Source organism: Pituophis catenifer, unplaced genomic scaffold, assembly GCF_029215685.1.
Source record: "Pituophis catenifer annectens isolate HBS135680 unplaced genomic scaffold, rPitCat1.0.hap2 SCAF_10, whole genome shotgun sequence".
NCBI lineage: Eukaryota > Metazoa > Chordata > Lepidosauria > Squamata > Colubridae > Pituophis > Pituophis catenifer.
In genome coordinates, this window is record NW_027256890.1 from 1,266,308 (window position 1) to 1,279,016 (window position 12,709).

General features: G+C 44.3%; 1 protein-coding gene across 1 annotated transcript in view; it reads right to left on the reverse strand.

The window, feature by feature from the left end:
* Nucleotides 1–12,709, reverse strand: part of DEPDC5 (DEP domain containing 5, GATOR1 subcomplex subunit) — a 56,184-nt gene that overhangs the window by 5,230 nt on the left and 38,245 nt on the right. The window contains exons 32-37 of the mRNA XM_070950310.1: nucleotides 12,237–12,345; nucleotides 4,109–4,171; nucleotides 1,392–1,537; nucleotides 1,188–1,265; nucleotides 837–969; nucleotides 170–278 (exon numbers count right to left, since the gene is read on the reverse strand). Coding sequence (XP_070806411.1) covers nucleotides 170–278; nucleotides 837–969; nucleotides 1,188–1,265; nucleotides 1,392–1,537; nucleotides 4,109–4,171; nucleotides 12,237–12,345 — 638 coding nt within the window. The remainder of the gene's footprint in view (nucleotides 1–169; nucleotides 279–836; nucleotides 970–1,187; nucleotides 1,266–1,391; nucleotides 1,538–4,108; nucleotides 4,172–12,236; nucleotides 12,346–12,709) is intronic.

Below are 12,709 nucleotides of genomic sequence, written 5' to 3' on the forward strand. Positions count from 1 at the left end.
TTCGTCTCCGAAACATTCTTTGGTACAGGAAAGAGTTTTCATTCCTTTTCCACAGGCCTCTTCTGCATCGGCCAACGCAAAGGAGGCCTGTGGAAAAGGAATGAAACTAGCATTCCAAGGAGCCAGCCAAGGGGGGAGGCTGGTTGCCCCAAACCACCCAGAACCTGACCTCGCTCTTGCTCCTTGTCTTCCACCATCTTATAGAAATAAAACCCATAAATAAAGGTGCGAAGTGCCTCTCCGGAAGCATGTATTATCAGCTGCTCCTCCAGCATTTTCTAGAGAGAAGATGGAACGAAAATCCGCTTCAGCTGGAAGGACAGCCAGCAGCCATGCAGGCAAAGGGGGTTTGGGGGTGGGGAAATCCTGGTCCACAGAAACTGCTCATTTCCAACTGACAGGCTACAGCAGGGGTTTCAAGCTCTATTTCATTGAGGGCCGCATCAGGGTTGTGTTTGGCCTCGGGGGGCCGGGGGAGGGGCGTGGCCAGGGTGGGCATAGCCAGCTCGACATCACTCATGTCAGGGATGCCTGTGGTGGCCCAAGTGCTTGCCAGCGAAAGCAGGCTCCGTAGCTCCGTTTCCAGGTGAGACAGCCTCCTGCAACTCTCTGCCAGCAAAAATGGAGCTCGCAAGGGCTGCCCGCGGGCTGGTCATCCATTGTTTCCAGGACGGCCCGGACGGTTCCTCCAGGCGGAGGTTTATCTAATAGCTCCCAATGCTGCCAGGAAGCCCTCCTCCCTCCCTCCCTTCCTCCCCATTGGCCTCCTTAAGTGATGTCCACCTTCCTTAAGGCAGAAGGGAGGAATTCCATCCAGGCTGCAAAGAGCTGCTCACCTGCATGATGTCGATGGCCATGGCCTGCGTCTGCACCCCTTCCACCATGTTCACCAGCCAGTGCACGACTTCTGCACTGATGAAGCAGGTTGGGGAGAGGCCTTTCTGCTCAGAGAGCAGCTGGATCCCTGTGCTGAGAGCCAAACAAGGCCCGGGTTAAGGACGGCTGGAGTCTTCTCACCTCCCAACCTCTGCCCCTCTCCCCTCCCCCAGAGTCGCTGTGACCTCTGCCCTTCCCCCCCCCCCATGGTCCCTCGAGATCCCACCAGGAGAGAAATGGCTGGACTCCACTTGCCACACCCTCTTCCAGAAAGGGGCTGCCAGGAGGCAAGGGGAGTGGAAGGAACCTACGTGGGATGTTTCATGGCTTCAAGGATTTCCAGCAAAGTGGACGAAGATGTCAGGGAACTGGCAGAGGATGGCTGGGAGCTGCAGAATTGAAAGAAAACACGCCCTCAGCTGGGAAAGGGCTGCAGGACGACCACAAAGGCAGGACGCGTCTACTTAAGGTCAGCTCTCAGATCTTCACTGAAAGCCCCACTTGGTCCTTCTTACCTGTTTTCCACAGGACCAGAGGTGGCCGAGGTCTGGTCCCCTCCGTGGAGAGAGCTGGCTTGGATGCTGCTACGGTCTACAGGCTGGGCTGTGTTGATAGCAGTGCTGCCTTCCAGGGTTCCTGGGACAGACTGATCGACAGAGACCTGGGGGAAAGGAAGCAGTGGCCACCACGGAGGTCATCAGCCTGAAAGCATAAATCTGATAAAGCCCTGCAGGCACACAGAGGAACTTTGAGTTGGCCCTAAGTGTAAGACTTGGGAGTTTCAGGCTAATACTCGCAAGCATCAAAATGCTTCAATAATGGAAACATCCATCAGGGTCCTGAAAATGAGAACTGACGGGGTGCTCAGAAGTAGTTAAGACAGATACATAATCTGGGTGGCCTGGAATTTCCTTGACACTCCCACATCAGGACCACAGAGAGCCCTGCCATTTGTTAAAGTTTCCATCTCTCCCCATGAATAGCCTGATGTTTCCATGGACCCCTTTCCACATCTGGACCCAGATTGTTGGGGCAATATGCTGTTTAGTATACTGTCGATTGTTGTAAGCCGCCCAGAGTCCTCGGAGAGTGGGCGGCATAGAAATATGATTAATAAAATGAAATAAAATAAAATCTGCAAATGGCCAGTCACATCGGAGATGATGGGCCAAAGGCCAAGTCAACAGAAAGTGTTCTTGCAGAAGCTCCATGAAGCTGACATGAAAAAGAGCAGGGCTGTTCTCTGCACCACAGGTTCAAGAGCATCTACCTGCTCACGGTCCATGACTTACCTGGGACAGGACCTCACAGTGTGTTCTCTGCTGTATCAGTGAGACTTGTGTGGCTAATGTGCTTCCAGCTCATTCCCCCAGTTCATTAAGGGAATGCGAGAGTGGGAGGGTGCATCAATTTATTCTGAAAATGGCCTCTGGATGAGGACCGGACCATTCTCTTTGGGTTTCCAGGACTGCGTCAAACGCTATGAAATGATTTTAGCCTCAGAAATGGATAGTCTTGCAACTCCCCCCAAAGAACAAAAGGCAATCTTCTAGAAAGATCAGGCTCCGGAAAGAACAACCTCCATTTGCCCTGAAGCAACATCTGGAGGAAGAGCCCATGAGGAAACAGCCCCCTGTCAATGGTAACATCTCCAACTGCCAAGTCTGTGCTAAGAAAAAGAAAATTCTTTCCAGCATCTATGAATTAATACTGAGGAATCTTTACCTCTTTTTACTGGAAATGGTTAATTCTTCTGCCAGTTCCTAAATTTTCCACAAACTATTGACTTGTCCTGTTCCCATTAGAAACAATCCCAATTGCTCAAAGTACAATTTACTTTCTTGCCCATAAAAGAAATCTTAGCCACGTCCCATTTTCTATTTTTGCTTTTCTATCAAGTAATATCCAAAAGTTGAAAGGGGAGCGAGGGAAGCCTGGCTTCGACTCTTTCCTGGTGTCAGGGGGCCTTTCAGAGAAGCCTGCTGGTCCAGGTTCCCCACCTGCTTGAAGCAGAGGCTTCCTCTGCAACCAGAGATCAGGCTCTGTCCTGAATTCATTGCAAGCATCTCACTGCAGGCCCCTCCAGCCTTCCTCTGCAGAATAAACAACAGCACAACTCACCTGAACTGGTTCTAGAGCAGAGGTTTCTCAACCACGGCGTCTCAGCTCTCTCAACCTTGGCAAATTTAAGATGTGTGATTTCAACTCCCCAAATTCCCCATGTTAAAGTCAACACATCTTCAAATTGCTACGGCTGAGAAATACAGCTGTGGTGTGTTCAGGGGCAACCTTCCTCCTCTGCCAGCAGCCTCACTCTCAGGGAAGGCTCCCCCTGGAGCTGGACCTGCCCAGCCAAATCTCAAGACAGCAGGGCAAGCCAACTGGGGCAGAACATCCACAACATCTGGAGCAGAGACCACCACCCATAGGCCAGCCCTTCCTCTTTAATTTACAGCCCTTTGACCCAACAATGATATCCAGCTCTCAGTCCGGTCAGTAGCACAGCCTATCATTCTGGCCAGGCTGAGGCAGCACAGCCCCAGTTTGGGGTGGGAGAATGGGAAGAGGGGGGCTGTTATGTGCAAGCTCCTTTTGCCCTAATGGGGAATTCAGGTCTCCCAAGCATCAAGGCTACCATACATCCCATTGCCAAGAACTTGTAAGCCATCTCCGTTCCTTTGCACATGCTAGGTAGGATGCTGAAGACAGAGGGGAGTCCAGCTCCCACAGATTTTTCTCCTGTCTCTGCAGGAAAAAGGGGCAAGAGCTTCTGGCTTGGTTGCTTTCTAAAGAAAACTGAACAGTCCAGGAATAGAGAGGGCACCAAAAAGGGGCAGGCAAACAGCATTTTCCTCCTCAACCAAACCACACCCTTGTAACTCATGTAGACTCTGTAATGGTACGTGGGAAAGACCTTGGAAAACAGGGTGAAGAGATTTTGCTTAGGGAACAATCAGATAAGAGAGGAAATAGCCCTCAGCTGCAAAATGGGTGGGGAAAGGCTCAGAAGGGACTGTCCAAAGTTTCTTGGTGATGGTGAGAGATTTGTACTTTCAGACTTGCAAGATTCTGCTAATGTAGCTTACACGTAGCTAACACGACCAGAGGAATGAGTTCCTCTGGTCGTGTTTCTTGTCGGTCTTCTTGGGAAGGCTGACGGACTCAGCCTTCCCCAGGGAGGAATGTGGACCCCAAGTTGCCACAAAGAGCGTTCGACCTGTCAAAAACTGACCTGTGTGTGGAAGACAGATGCTGCGCGAGGGCTTCGAACAAACTCCGTAAAGAAGGTCCCGTCCTGAAGAACCGGGAAACAGCAAAGGCAGCAACAGAAACGGGGGGGAGGGGGGGAGAAGGAGAGATGTTGTGCAGATCTGTCACTCCAAGTGGAAGGTTAACAGGGCACGAAAACTGCAGCAGGCTGGGGGGGAGGGGCACCAGGTGAAAGGAGGAAGCATTCAGAGCATGCACGGAGTGCCGAGGCTTCTGCTCCCACCCAGGTTGCCATGAGAAGCTGGATCAGATGTGGCCTCTTCTGCAGTTTGCATTCATTTGGACTGCACCCCAGGGTAACCGTTTGGGGCTCTTCAGATCAATGCATTTCTTTTGCCAGGGCAACAGAGTGTGGAGAATGGAGTGGAGCTACCATTTGCTTGTATTTGTTTATTTGTTTGTTTAAAACTTTTATATAGCTGCCCATCTTTTAGCCAAGTCTGGGCGGCTTCCAATCAAAGATTTAAACACATATAAAGTGATTTTATATGTTTTTACCCCAGACTAATGCCGATCACATCTGCCAATCCACATTGGACCAGTGTGGCAGATGATGGTCTATTTCTTCCACATGCCAATACAACCTCAAAAACAGCCCTCATTCCCCTGAGGCCCTAGGCCTAGGGCAACTACCCACGGCAGCAGGAAGACCTGCCCAAAGGCCGAGGGTGCTAAGAATCCCCGGGTTAAATCAGGCTGCCTTTGGACTTAGGAACAGTCAACATTCAAACAATGGAAACGGATGCTCAACTAGGAGAACTTCTGATTGAACTCAACAATATGCATTGGGATATCACTGGATTATGTGAAATACTACGAAAAGGTGAAAATTTAGTTGAACTTGATAGGTCTGGGCATTTTACTCTACACTAGAGGTACTGAAGATGAACAATGTGACAGGATTGGTTTTCTCCCCAACCAAAAGCTGAAAGACTGTAGTAAAATTATCAGCGTAGTCCAATGCAACATTTAATTGAACGAACAATACACGGTTCAAATAATCCAAGTTTACGAGCCAACAATAAGCTATAGTGATGATGAGGTGGAAGAGTTTTACAACAATGTGTCTCGCCTTCAAGATAAAGAAAAATGCCAATACAAACTACTAATGGGTGGCTTTAATGCAAGACTAGGAAGAACAAAAAAAAAAAAAGATTGTTCACAAGAGACTTATGAATGGGAATGGAAAAAGTGGACAGATTATGTGCAGAACAAATATCAAACCAGAAAGTATAAAATAGCTTTTAATTGAAAATGTTAAGATAGAAATATTTTAACTTAGTGAAGATCAAAAATTATATGGGGGATGGAGGGGTTCAAGTTTTATATAAAGGGGTTTTTTTTCTGATGTGAGTATATTCTGTGGAAGTCCGGGGGGAGGGGAGGGTTAGGGTGGGTTAGGGAGGATGAGGTTGGGGAGTTTGGGGTGGGTTGAGGGGGGGGAAATGGGGTGAAAATGTAATTGTAAAACTTTTGCAATAAAAAAAAAAAAAAAAGACTAGGAAGAACAATATCTGGAGAAAAGTGACTGGCCAGTATGGAAATGATGAACGTAATAGTAGAGGCGACAGACTAGTAGATTTTGCTGAAGGACAGGAACTTTTTATCATGAACTCATTTTACAAGAAAATAGCTGTTCTCCTCTAATAGCTTATCACTCTTTATTTTTGTTTTTTGTGACATCTGTATCATTTTCATACATTCCTTTCGACAGTCTATCTTCACTTTGCCTCGTACCATTCTATGATCACTTCCAACATTAAAATGATTGATAACAGTACAATTACAAAATATGGTTTTATCACTTGACATGATATAGTCAATTTCCCTTGTGTACCCAGATGGATTCTTCCATGTTCTCTTTCTGCTAGCTTTTTTGAGATTAATCTGTCAAATCACTTTGCTCTATATAGTGCAAGATTTGGAAGAGATTAAAATTACGGACCGAAATGAACAAATAGTCAAAAACATCCTTGAATTTGCTACATCTATAGTACCACGGGGAAAATACTTTGTACAGTCAAAAATCTCTGATGAAACTATTGATTTAATGAAAAAACAACAATGAATAATACCAGAAGGTTCACTAATAAATTGGAGTACAACTGGAGTAGATTGAATTTACGATAACATATTCAAGAAGAAAAAGGCAATTGAAGAAAACAAAGGATTAATAGAGCAAAATGCAAATTTATAAATACATGAAAAGTTTTTGCATTAAAACGTGAAGATGCCTCTGTGTGTAGAACAAGACAGGAAATGTTAGAAATAATTGGAAAATTCTATTCCAAGCTATACAAAGATCAAGATCACTCAAAATTAATAACATTCATGAAAGAGGAAATGCCAGATATCCTAGTGGAGGAAGTATCGTGCCATAAAATCAATGAAAAATGGCAAAGCTTCAGGAAATGACCATCTTATGGTTGAAATGCTGAGAGCTGGTGGTCACAGTTTACGCAAGATACTAGCAAAACTATACTCGAGATACCTCAGAGAAGAAAAAATACCCGATGCATGAAAAAACGCTGAAGTAATTGTGTACACAAGAAAGGGGCCCAAGATGATTTTAAAAACTCGCCCAATAAGCCTTCTCTCAGTCATCTACAAGGTTTTCACCAAGACAATAGCAAAAAGAATGTTGAGAACATTAAATGATGTACAGCCAAAGGAGCAGGAAGGCTACAGAAGTGGATGCAGCACAACAGATCACATCCAGGTTGTTCAGCAAGTCATTGAAAAGCACAACGAGTACCCCAGGCCTCTGTGCGTGGCCTTCATTGACTATGAAAAGGCTTTTGACTCAGCATTCCAGCAAGCAATAATTAAGGCATTGCTCAACCAAGGTGTAAACACTGCTTACATAAACTTACTACAATCAATATATGAAAAAACATTGGTGACAATTTGCCTTAATGATCTTAAAGTGGAAATCAACATAGAACGAGGTGTATGATAAGGCAATATGATATCACCAATCCAAGGGTGAAATGCTCCCGGTTCGGACCGGATTGCCTGATCCGGTAGCGATGGAGGCGGGTGGTTCAGAGAACCAGTGGCAAAAATCCCTGCCCCCCCCCTCCCATGCCCAGCTAAGTGATCATCAGAGGCTTTTTTTTTTTACTTTTAAAAGCATTTTAAAGAAATACTTTTAAAAACATTTTTTCTACAACCTCTTTGGTCGAAAAAATGCTTTTAAAAGTAAAAAAATGGCTGCGTGGAAAAATGGCACTGAGACTTATAAAACTAGACAAACAGGCAGTGGGGGGGGATTCCCCCATTAATAAATTACATCAACAAGTTTTAACTCTCCAGTCTCAGAAACCTGACTTTAATATAATAGAATTTCTTCTTGAGGAGATTGTAAGAAGGGATGAGATTGTGAATCAGCAACTTGAAAAATTTAAGTTGGAAATCAAAGAAATTGGTGAATTGGTGAAATCTAAGTTTGGCTTTTTGGATCGAAAGATTTTAAAAGTAGCTAATGGCTTAGCAGACTTTATGACTCAGTTGGAAGCAAATACTAACTCTAAAATGAAAGAAACTGAGGAGAATTTGGATGACAAGATCCAAAAAATTAAAAAGGATTTGGCAAACATTCAGGATAATAGTTCAGAAGACAAACTTAAAATGGAGGCTGATCAAAAGACTGTTAATGAAGAAAATGTACAACAGAGGATTGAAAGAGAAGTTTTAATGATCCAATACAATTTTACAGAATATGCAATTAGACTGAGAGGTTTGCAGGAAGATGACAGAGATGATTTAAGGAAGATATCTTCTGAAATTCTGGCTGGGATTTTAAAGGTTCAACCTGATGAAGTGTTTTGCAGGATTGACAGAATTTATAGAATAAACTCCTGGTTGGCAAAACAAAGGCAATTGCCTAGAGATGTGGTGATTTATTTTACAGACAAAGAAATTAGAAATAATATTGTCCAGAATTCTTATGATTCTGCTTTGCAATTTCGTGGAAGAAAGATTTGGATTTTTAAGGAACTCCCGCCCAAGATGTTAATGGAGAGGAAGAAATTTGGTTTTCTAGTGAATGAGTTAAAAAAAAGGAATATTCTATTTAGGTGGGACGTCCCAGTTGGTTTAATATTGAGACATCAAGGAGTAAGATACCAACTGAATACTGTCGAAAAAGCGGAAGAATTTTATCAAAAAATTTTAAAAATAAATTTAACATCTTTAGGCATAACACAGGACAAGCAAAAGGAGTTGGAAATAAAGGGAAAACATCAAATTACAGAGGCTGTGGTAGATAAACTGTCTTTGGACTCCTTGGATACCCCAGCTGGACTGTCTATAAATTTGAGAGCAGTGTCATCTGATTCTAATGTGATGAACTATCAACTTACAGACAAGTGCGTAAATCAACCAGTTGATATACAAGTGATGGAAAAGACATATGAGATAATAAAACAAAACCAACAAGATCAATTTACAAAGCAGAATGACAACCGATCAGCTGATACACAACTTGTAGGAAGGAAATCTGGATGGAAATGCAACCCGCAAAAGAAAAAGAAAAGAAACAGATCTCGTAGAAATAGTAGTTTCTAAACCAAGCAACAATGAAACCAGGGATTTTAAAAAAATAAATGAATATGTGAAAAGATATTGGAGGCGAATTATCGTTTAATACTATCTTGAGGAAAGTGGCAGATCTCTGCAATGATTTTGGGATGTGGAAAGAGCCTTACATTGTTGGATTTGAACTATCTATTTTGGATTTCTTTTACCGATAAATATATTATATCTATTTTGAGTTACAAGGCAAGAGAGTCATGCTGGGGCATGCAGAAGATCTGGCTGTTACCCACTAAGATGATGGGGATTTATAATCCTGATGAAAACCACAATTACAACTATATGGAATATAATTATAATGTCACTCGGGTGGTTGTTTTTACTTTTATATATACATGAGGATATTCATTATTGATGGGGGCAGAAGATGACTGAAGATTTTGAATAAACTGTTGCACCAGGATGCTATGTTACCCTATTATGGATGACGGATTTAACAATCTAGTGGAAAGACATCAAAGAAGATACTAAATGAATTATAAATTTAAAGTTATTGTCTTTTCTCTTTTTATAAAATGGAATGTATATATAGACATATGTATATTTTAGCAGAGTGGGCAGTGGATTATATTTAGAATTGTAGTGCATGGTAATCTTGCAGGAAACTGGGTTGAAATAGGCTAGTTTAGTGATTGATTAGTTTAAGAAAAAGGATTTTTAAGTCATATATTTTGGGGAGTGGAAGAATTGGATAGAACTGAATAAATGTTAAATTTGGAGAAGGCTGCTTTGAAATGTTAAATTAATATATATAAAAGTAAAGGTTATGTTGTTGTAATAATAATAATATTTTATAAGTTTGGGGGAGGAGAAAAAGGGTAGATTGTGAAAAGCGGAGAAAAGCGGAGTTATAAGAATACTATGCTAAGGGTCAGTACTTTGAGGAGTGAGTAAGGGCATGGTAAAATATTATGTAATTAATTATGAATTAGCTTATTGTTGTGAAGAAGAAGTCACAGGGGGGGATGGGTGGTGAGGGGGGGTTAGGGAAGAAGGGAGGAAAAGGGGGAAAAACTTGTATTTGAAAAACTTTTTCAATTAAAAAAAAAAAGTAAAAAAAAAAAAGATTGCGCACCACAGCTGATCACCCCCCCCGCGCACTGTTCTACTTACCGCATGCCTCCTTTTGGCCTGCACTGCGCATGTGCAGCCAGTGAACCAGTAGTAAACCGGTTCAGATTTCACCACTGCGCCTCTCCTTTTCTCAGCCTGCCTTGAAGAAGCATTTTGCAAACTAGACTGGGCAAAAGATGGAATAAAAATCAATGGCGCCTATTTAAATCACTTAAGATTCGCAGATGATGTTCTTCTCTTCTCACAAGACCCAGAAGAGCTACAAGGACACAAAAGCTGCACGAAGCAGTAGAACCGTTTGGCTTAAAAATGAACCTGAAAAAGAGCCTGGTTATGTCTAATGAATTCATCAAAGAAAGATTTTTTTATTTATCTGGAGAAGAACTAGAAGTAGTAGACCGCTACACAAACCTTGACCAATGGTTCTCAATGGAAGATGATACAATAAAGGAAATTGAACGGCGTGTTAAATGTGATTGGCCGGCATTCAGCCAGCTAAGCATAATTTTCAAGAACAACCTCCCTCCCGCTATGCCTGAAGAGAAAAGTTTTCAATCAATGTGTGCTACCTACTCTAACCGATGCTGGTGAAACATGGACACTAACCTCACAATCGCTACAAAAGCTGCGAGTGGCACAGAGAGCCATGGAAAGATCCACGCTCAGCATCACAAGACAAGATAGAAAGGCCTGCCCGTGGATTAGAGATCAAAAGAAAATATACGATGCCATCAAGAGTGTCAAAGAATTGCAATGGAAATGGGCAGGTCACATAGCAAGAAGAACTGATGGCAGGTGGACCAAGGCAGTCATAGAATGGATCCCACTTGATCAAAAGCGTCCACCAAAGAGACCTAAAACAAGATGGATTGAGGACATCAGCAAGTATTGCAGGCCCAATTGTCCAAAGAAAGCTCAGGACCTTGGTTATTGGTTGGAAACATGCAGAAGAGACCTTCATCCTGCATGACAGACAATGGCTAGAATGATGATGATGATGATGATTCAGGAATTCAAATTAATCCATCTCTGGTAGATGAGAGTCCAATGGGGATGACAAGCTGAGAGTCAAGCCTTTGTCAGAGCAGAAATGGAAGTGCTGGCCCTGCCACACCATTCAAAGTCCAACCTCTGACCGTCTCAGGGAGGCAGGAATCTCTCCGGGGTTTCACTTAGTGCCCAAGAGAGTTTCGCTGAATGACTGTGACATTCAAAGCAAGTGGAAAAGCAGATGCTTTGCAGAATGCAGCCTGCAGCTGGCCGGCCATGGTACATTTCAAGCATTGGAACTATGCCTGGAGGTTGCAATGACCTGGCTGAGCCAGCATTCACCCCATGCCTGAACCGAACCCTCCTGGAATACCAGGCTTTGTTGTGGCCCGCCAGCAGTCTGCACGGATTGTTGCTGATCCCGACGAGGAGGCTGGTGTGGTGCTGCGCCAGCAGCCTGTGCAGCCGGCGAGGAGGCTGAAGATGATGTGGTGCCAGAGGCAGGGATTCAGTCAGGGCCTTCAGAACCTCCAGAGGCTCCTTTAAGTGAAGAGGATGAAGAGGAGGAGCCTCTGCTCAATGCACAGGCACGCAGAGCTGCCAAAAGGCAGGAGTGGTTCCTCAGGAGGAGGTCTCCTCGAGAGTACGGCTTGGGGCTAATTGGCCATTCCCTTAGCCTATTTAAGGAGGAACGCAGCTTGTAACAAGCTGCAGGAAACAACTTTAGTTCGCTAATCATCGCGTTGGGATGTCTCTGCAACCTTGCTTCTGGGCTTTCTGCCAACTCCAGTAAGACTCTGACTATCTTATCTGTGGAACTCTGGCAGGCTGTTAAGAATGCTTTATTAACAGTCGGTATTTGCTAAAACTGCGTTATTTGAGTAAACTAAGTTTTGTTCAGAGTTTGTGTATGCTGTGTTCTTTGGGATCCGTAGCTGGGGCAGAACAGGCTTGTATTTTGAAGTGCCAAAGGGAGGCATTGACAAGCATCTCGCAACTGGGCCTGAGCCCCCGTCGGTGATCCAAAACGATCATAACAGGCGTGCAATGCAAGAGCTGCCCTGTGGGTCAAGCATTTCAATCCATACACACACACACCTCGTTTTCACCTTGGAAGAATGCAAGGACCTCAGCTGAACACTGTCCCCAAAGACCCCCCACCCCCACCCCCACCCCCCAAAATGAAAGACTTGCTAACTGTGAAGATGAGTGTTCCTCAACCTTGGCCACTTTTAAGACGGGTGGACTTTAACTCAGAGAATTCCCCAGCCAGCTCTTTCACATATACCTCGTCCACCTGGTCTGGTGTCAAGACTCATCCCTTATCTCAGATTGGTGACCCTGTCAGCGGTTAACTGAGGGCACATGCAAGCCACGTGCACAGAGCCCCATGCAGGAGTGTGTCATTGTGTTGAAGCTTCCGTCCTCACCTTCCGTGGACTGTCCAGGTAGGTGGGTGTCATGGCGATGCTGCCAGTCTCCGCTGGCTGGACAGAGGTCTTCCCAGCAAGGGCTGCGGCTTGTTGTTCCCCCAATATCCTAGAAACAAGTGAGAGAGGTCCATGAAAAATATCTCAGCCATCATTGGAGAAGAAACGCCCCGCCTCCATGCCAGGACTCCCTGCGAGCTCCTATCAGAGATTTTGATTCTAGGCAAGGAGCCCACAGACACAGGACTACCCAGAATGCCCCCCACCTGCGGGGGCTCCAATGGGGAAGCATCACACTGGAAGTGGTTGATAGGTTAATATGGATCCCACCTCCCCACCCCCGCTCATCTACTCCCCCCTCTCCATCTTTTAGTTATAGCTGTAATTTGTATTTTTATAGTGTCTTATTTTTATTGTACAGGTAGTCCTTGAATTATAACAGTTCATTTAATGACTTTTTGAAGTTACAATAG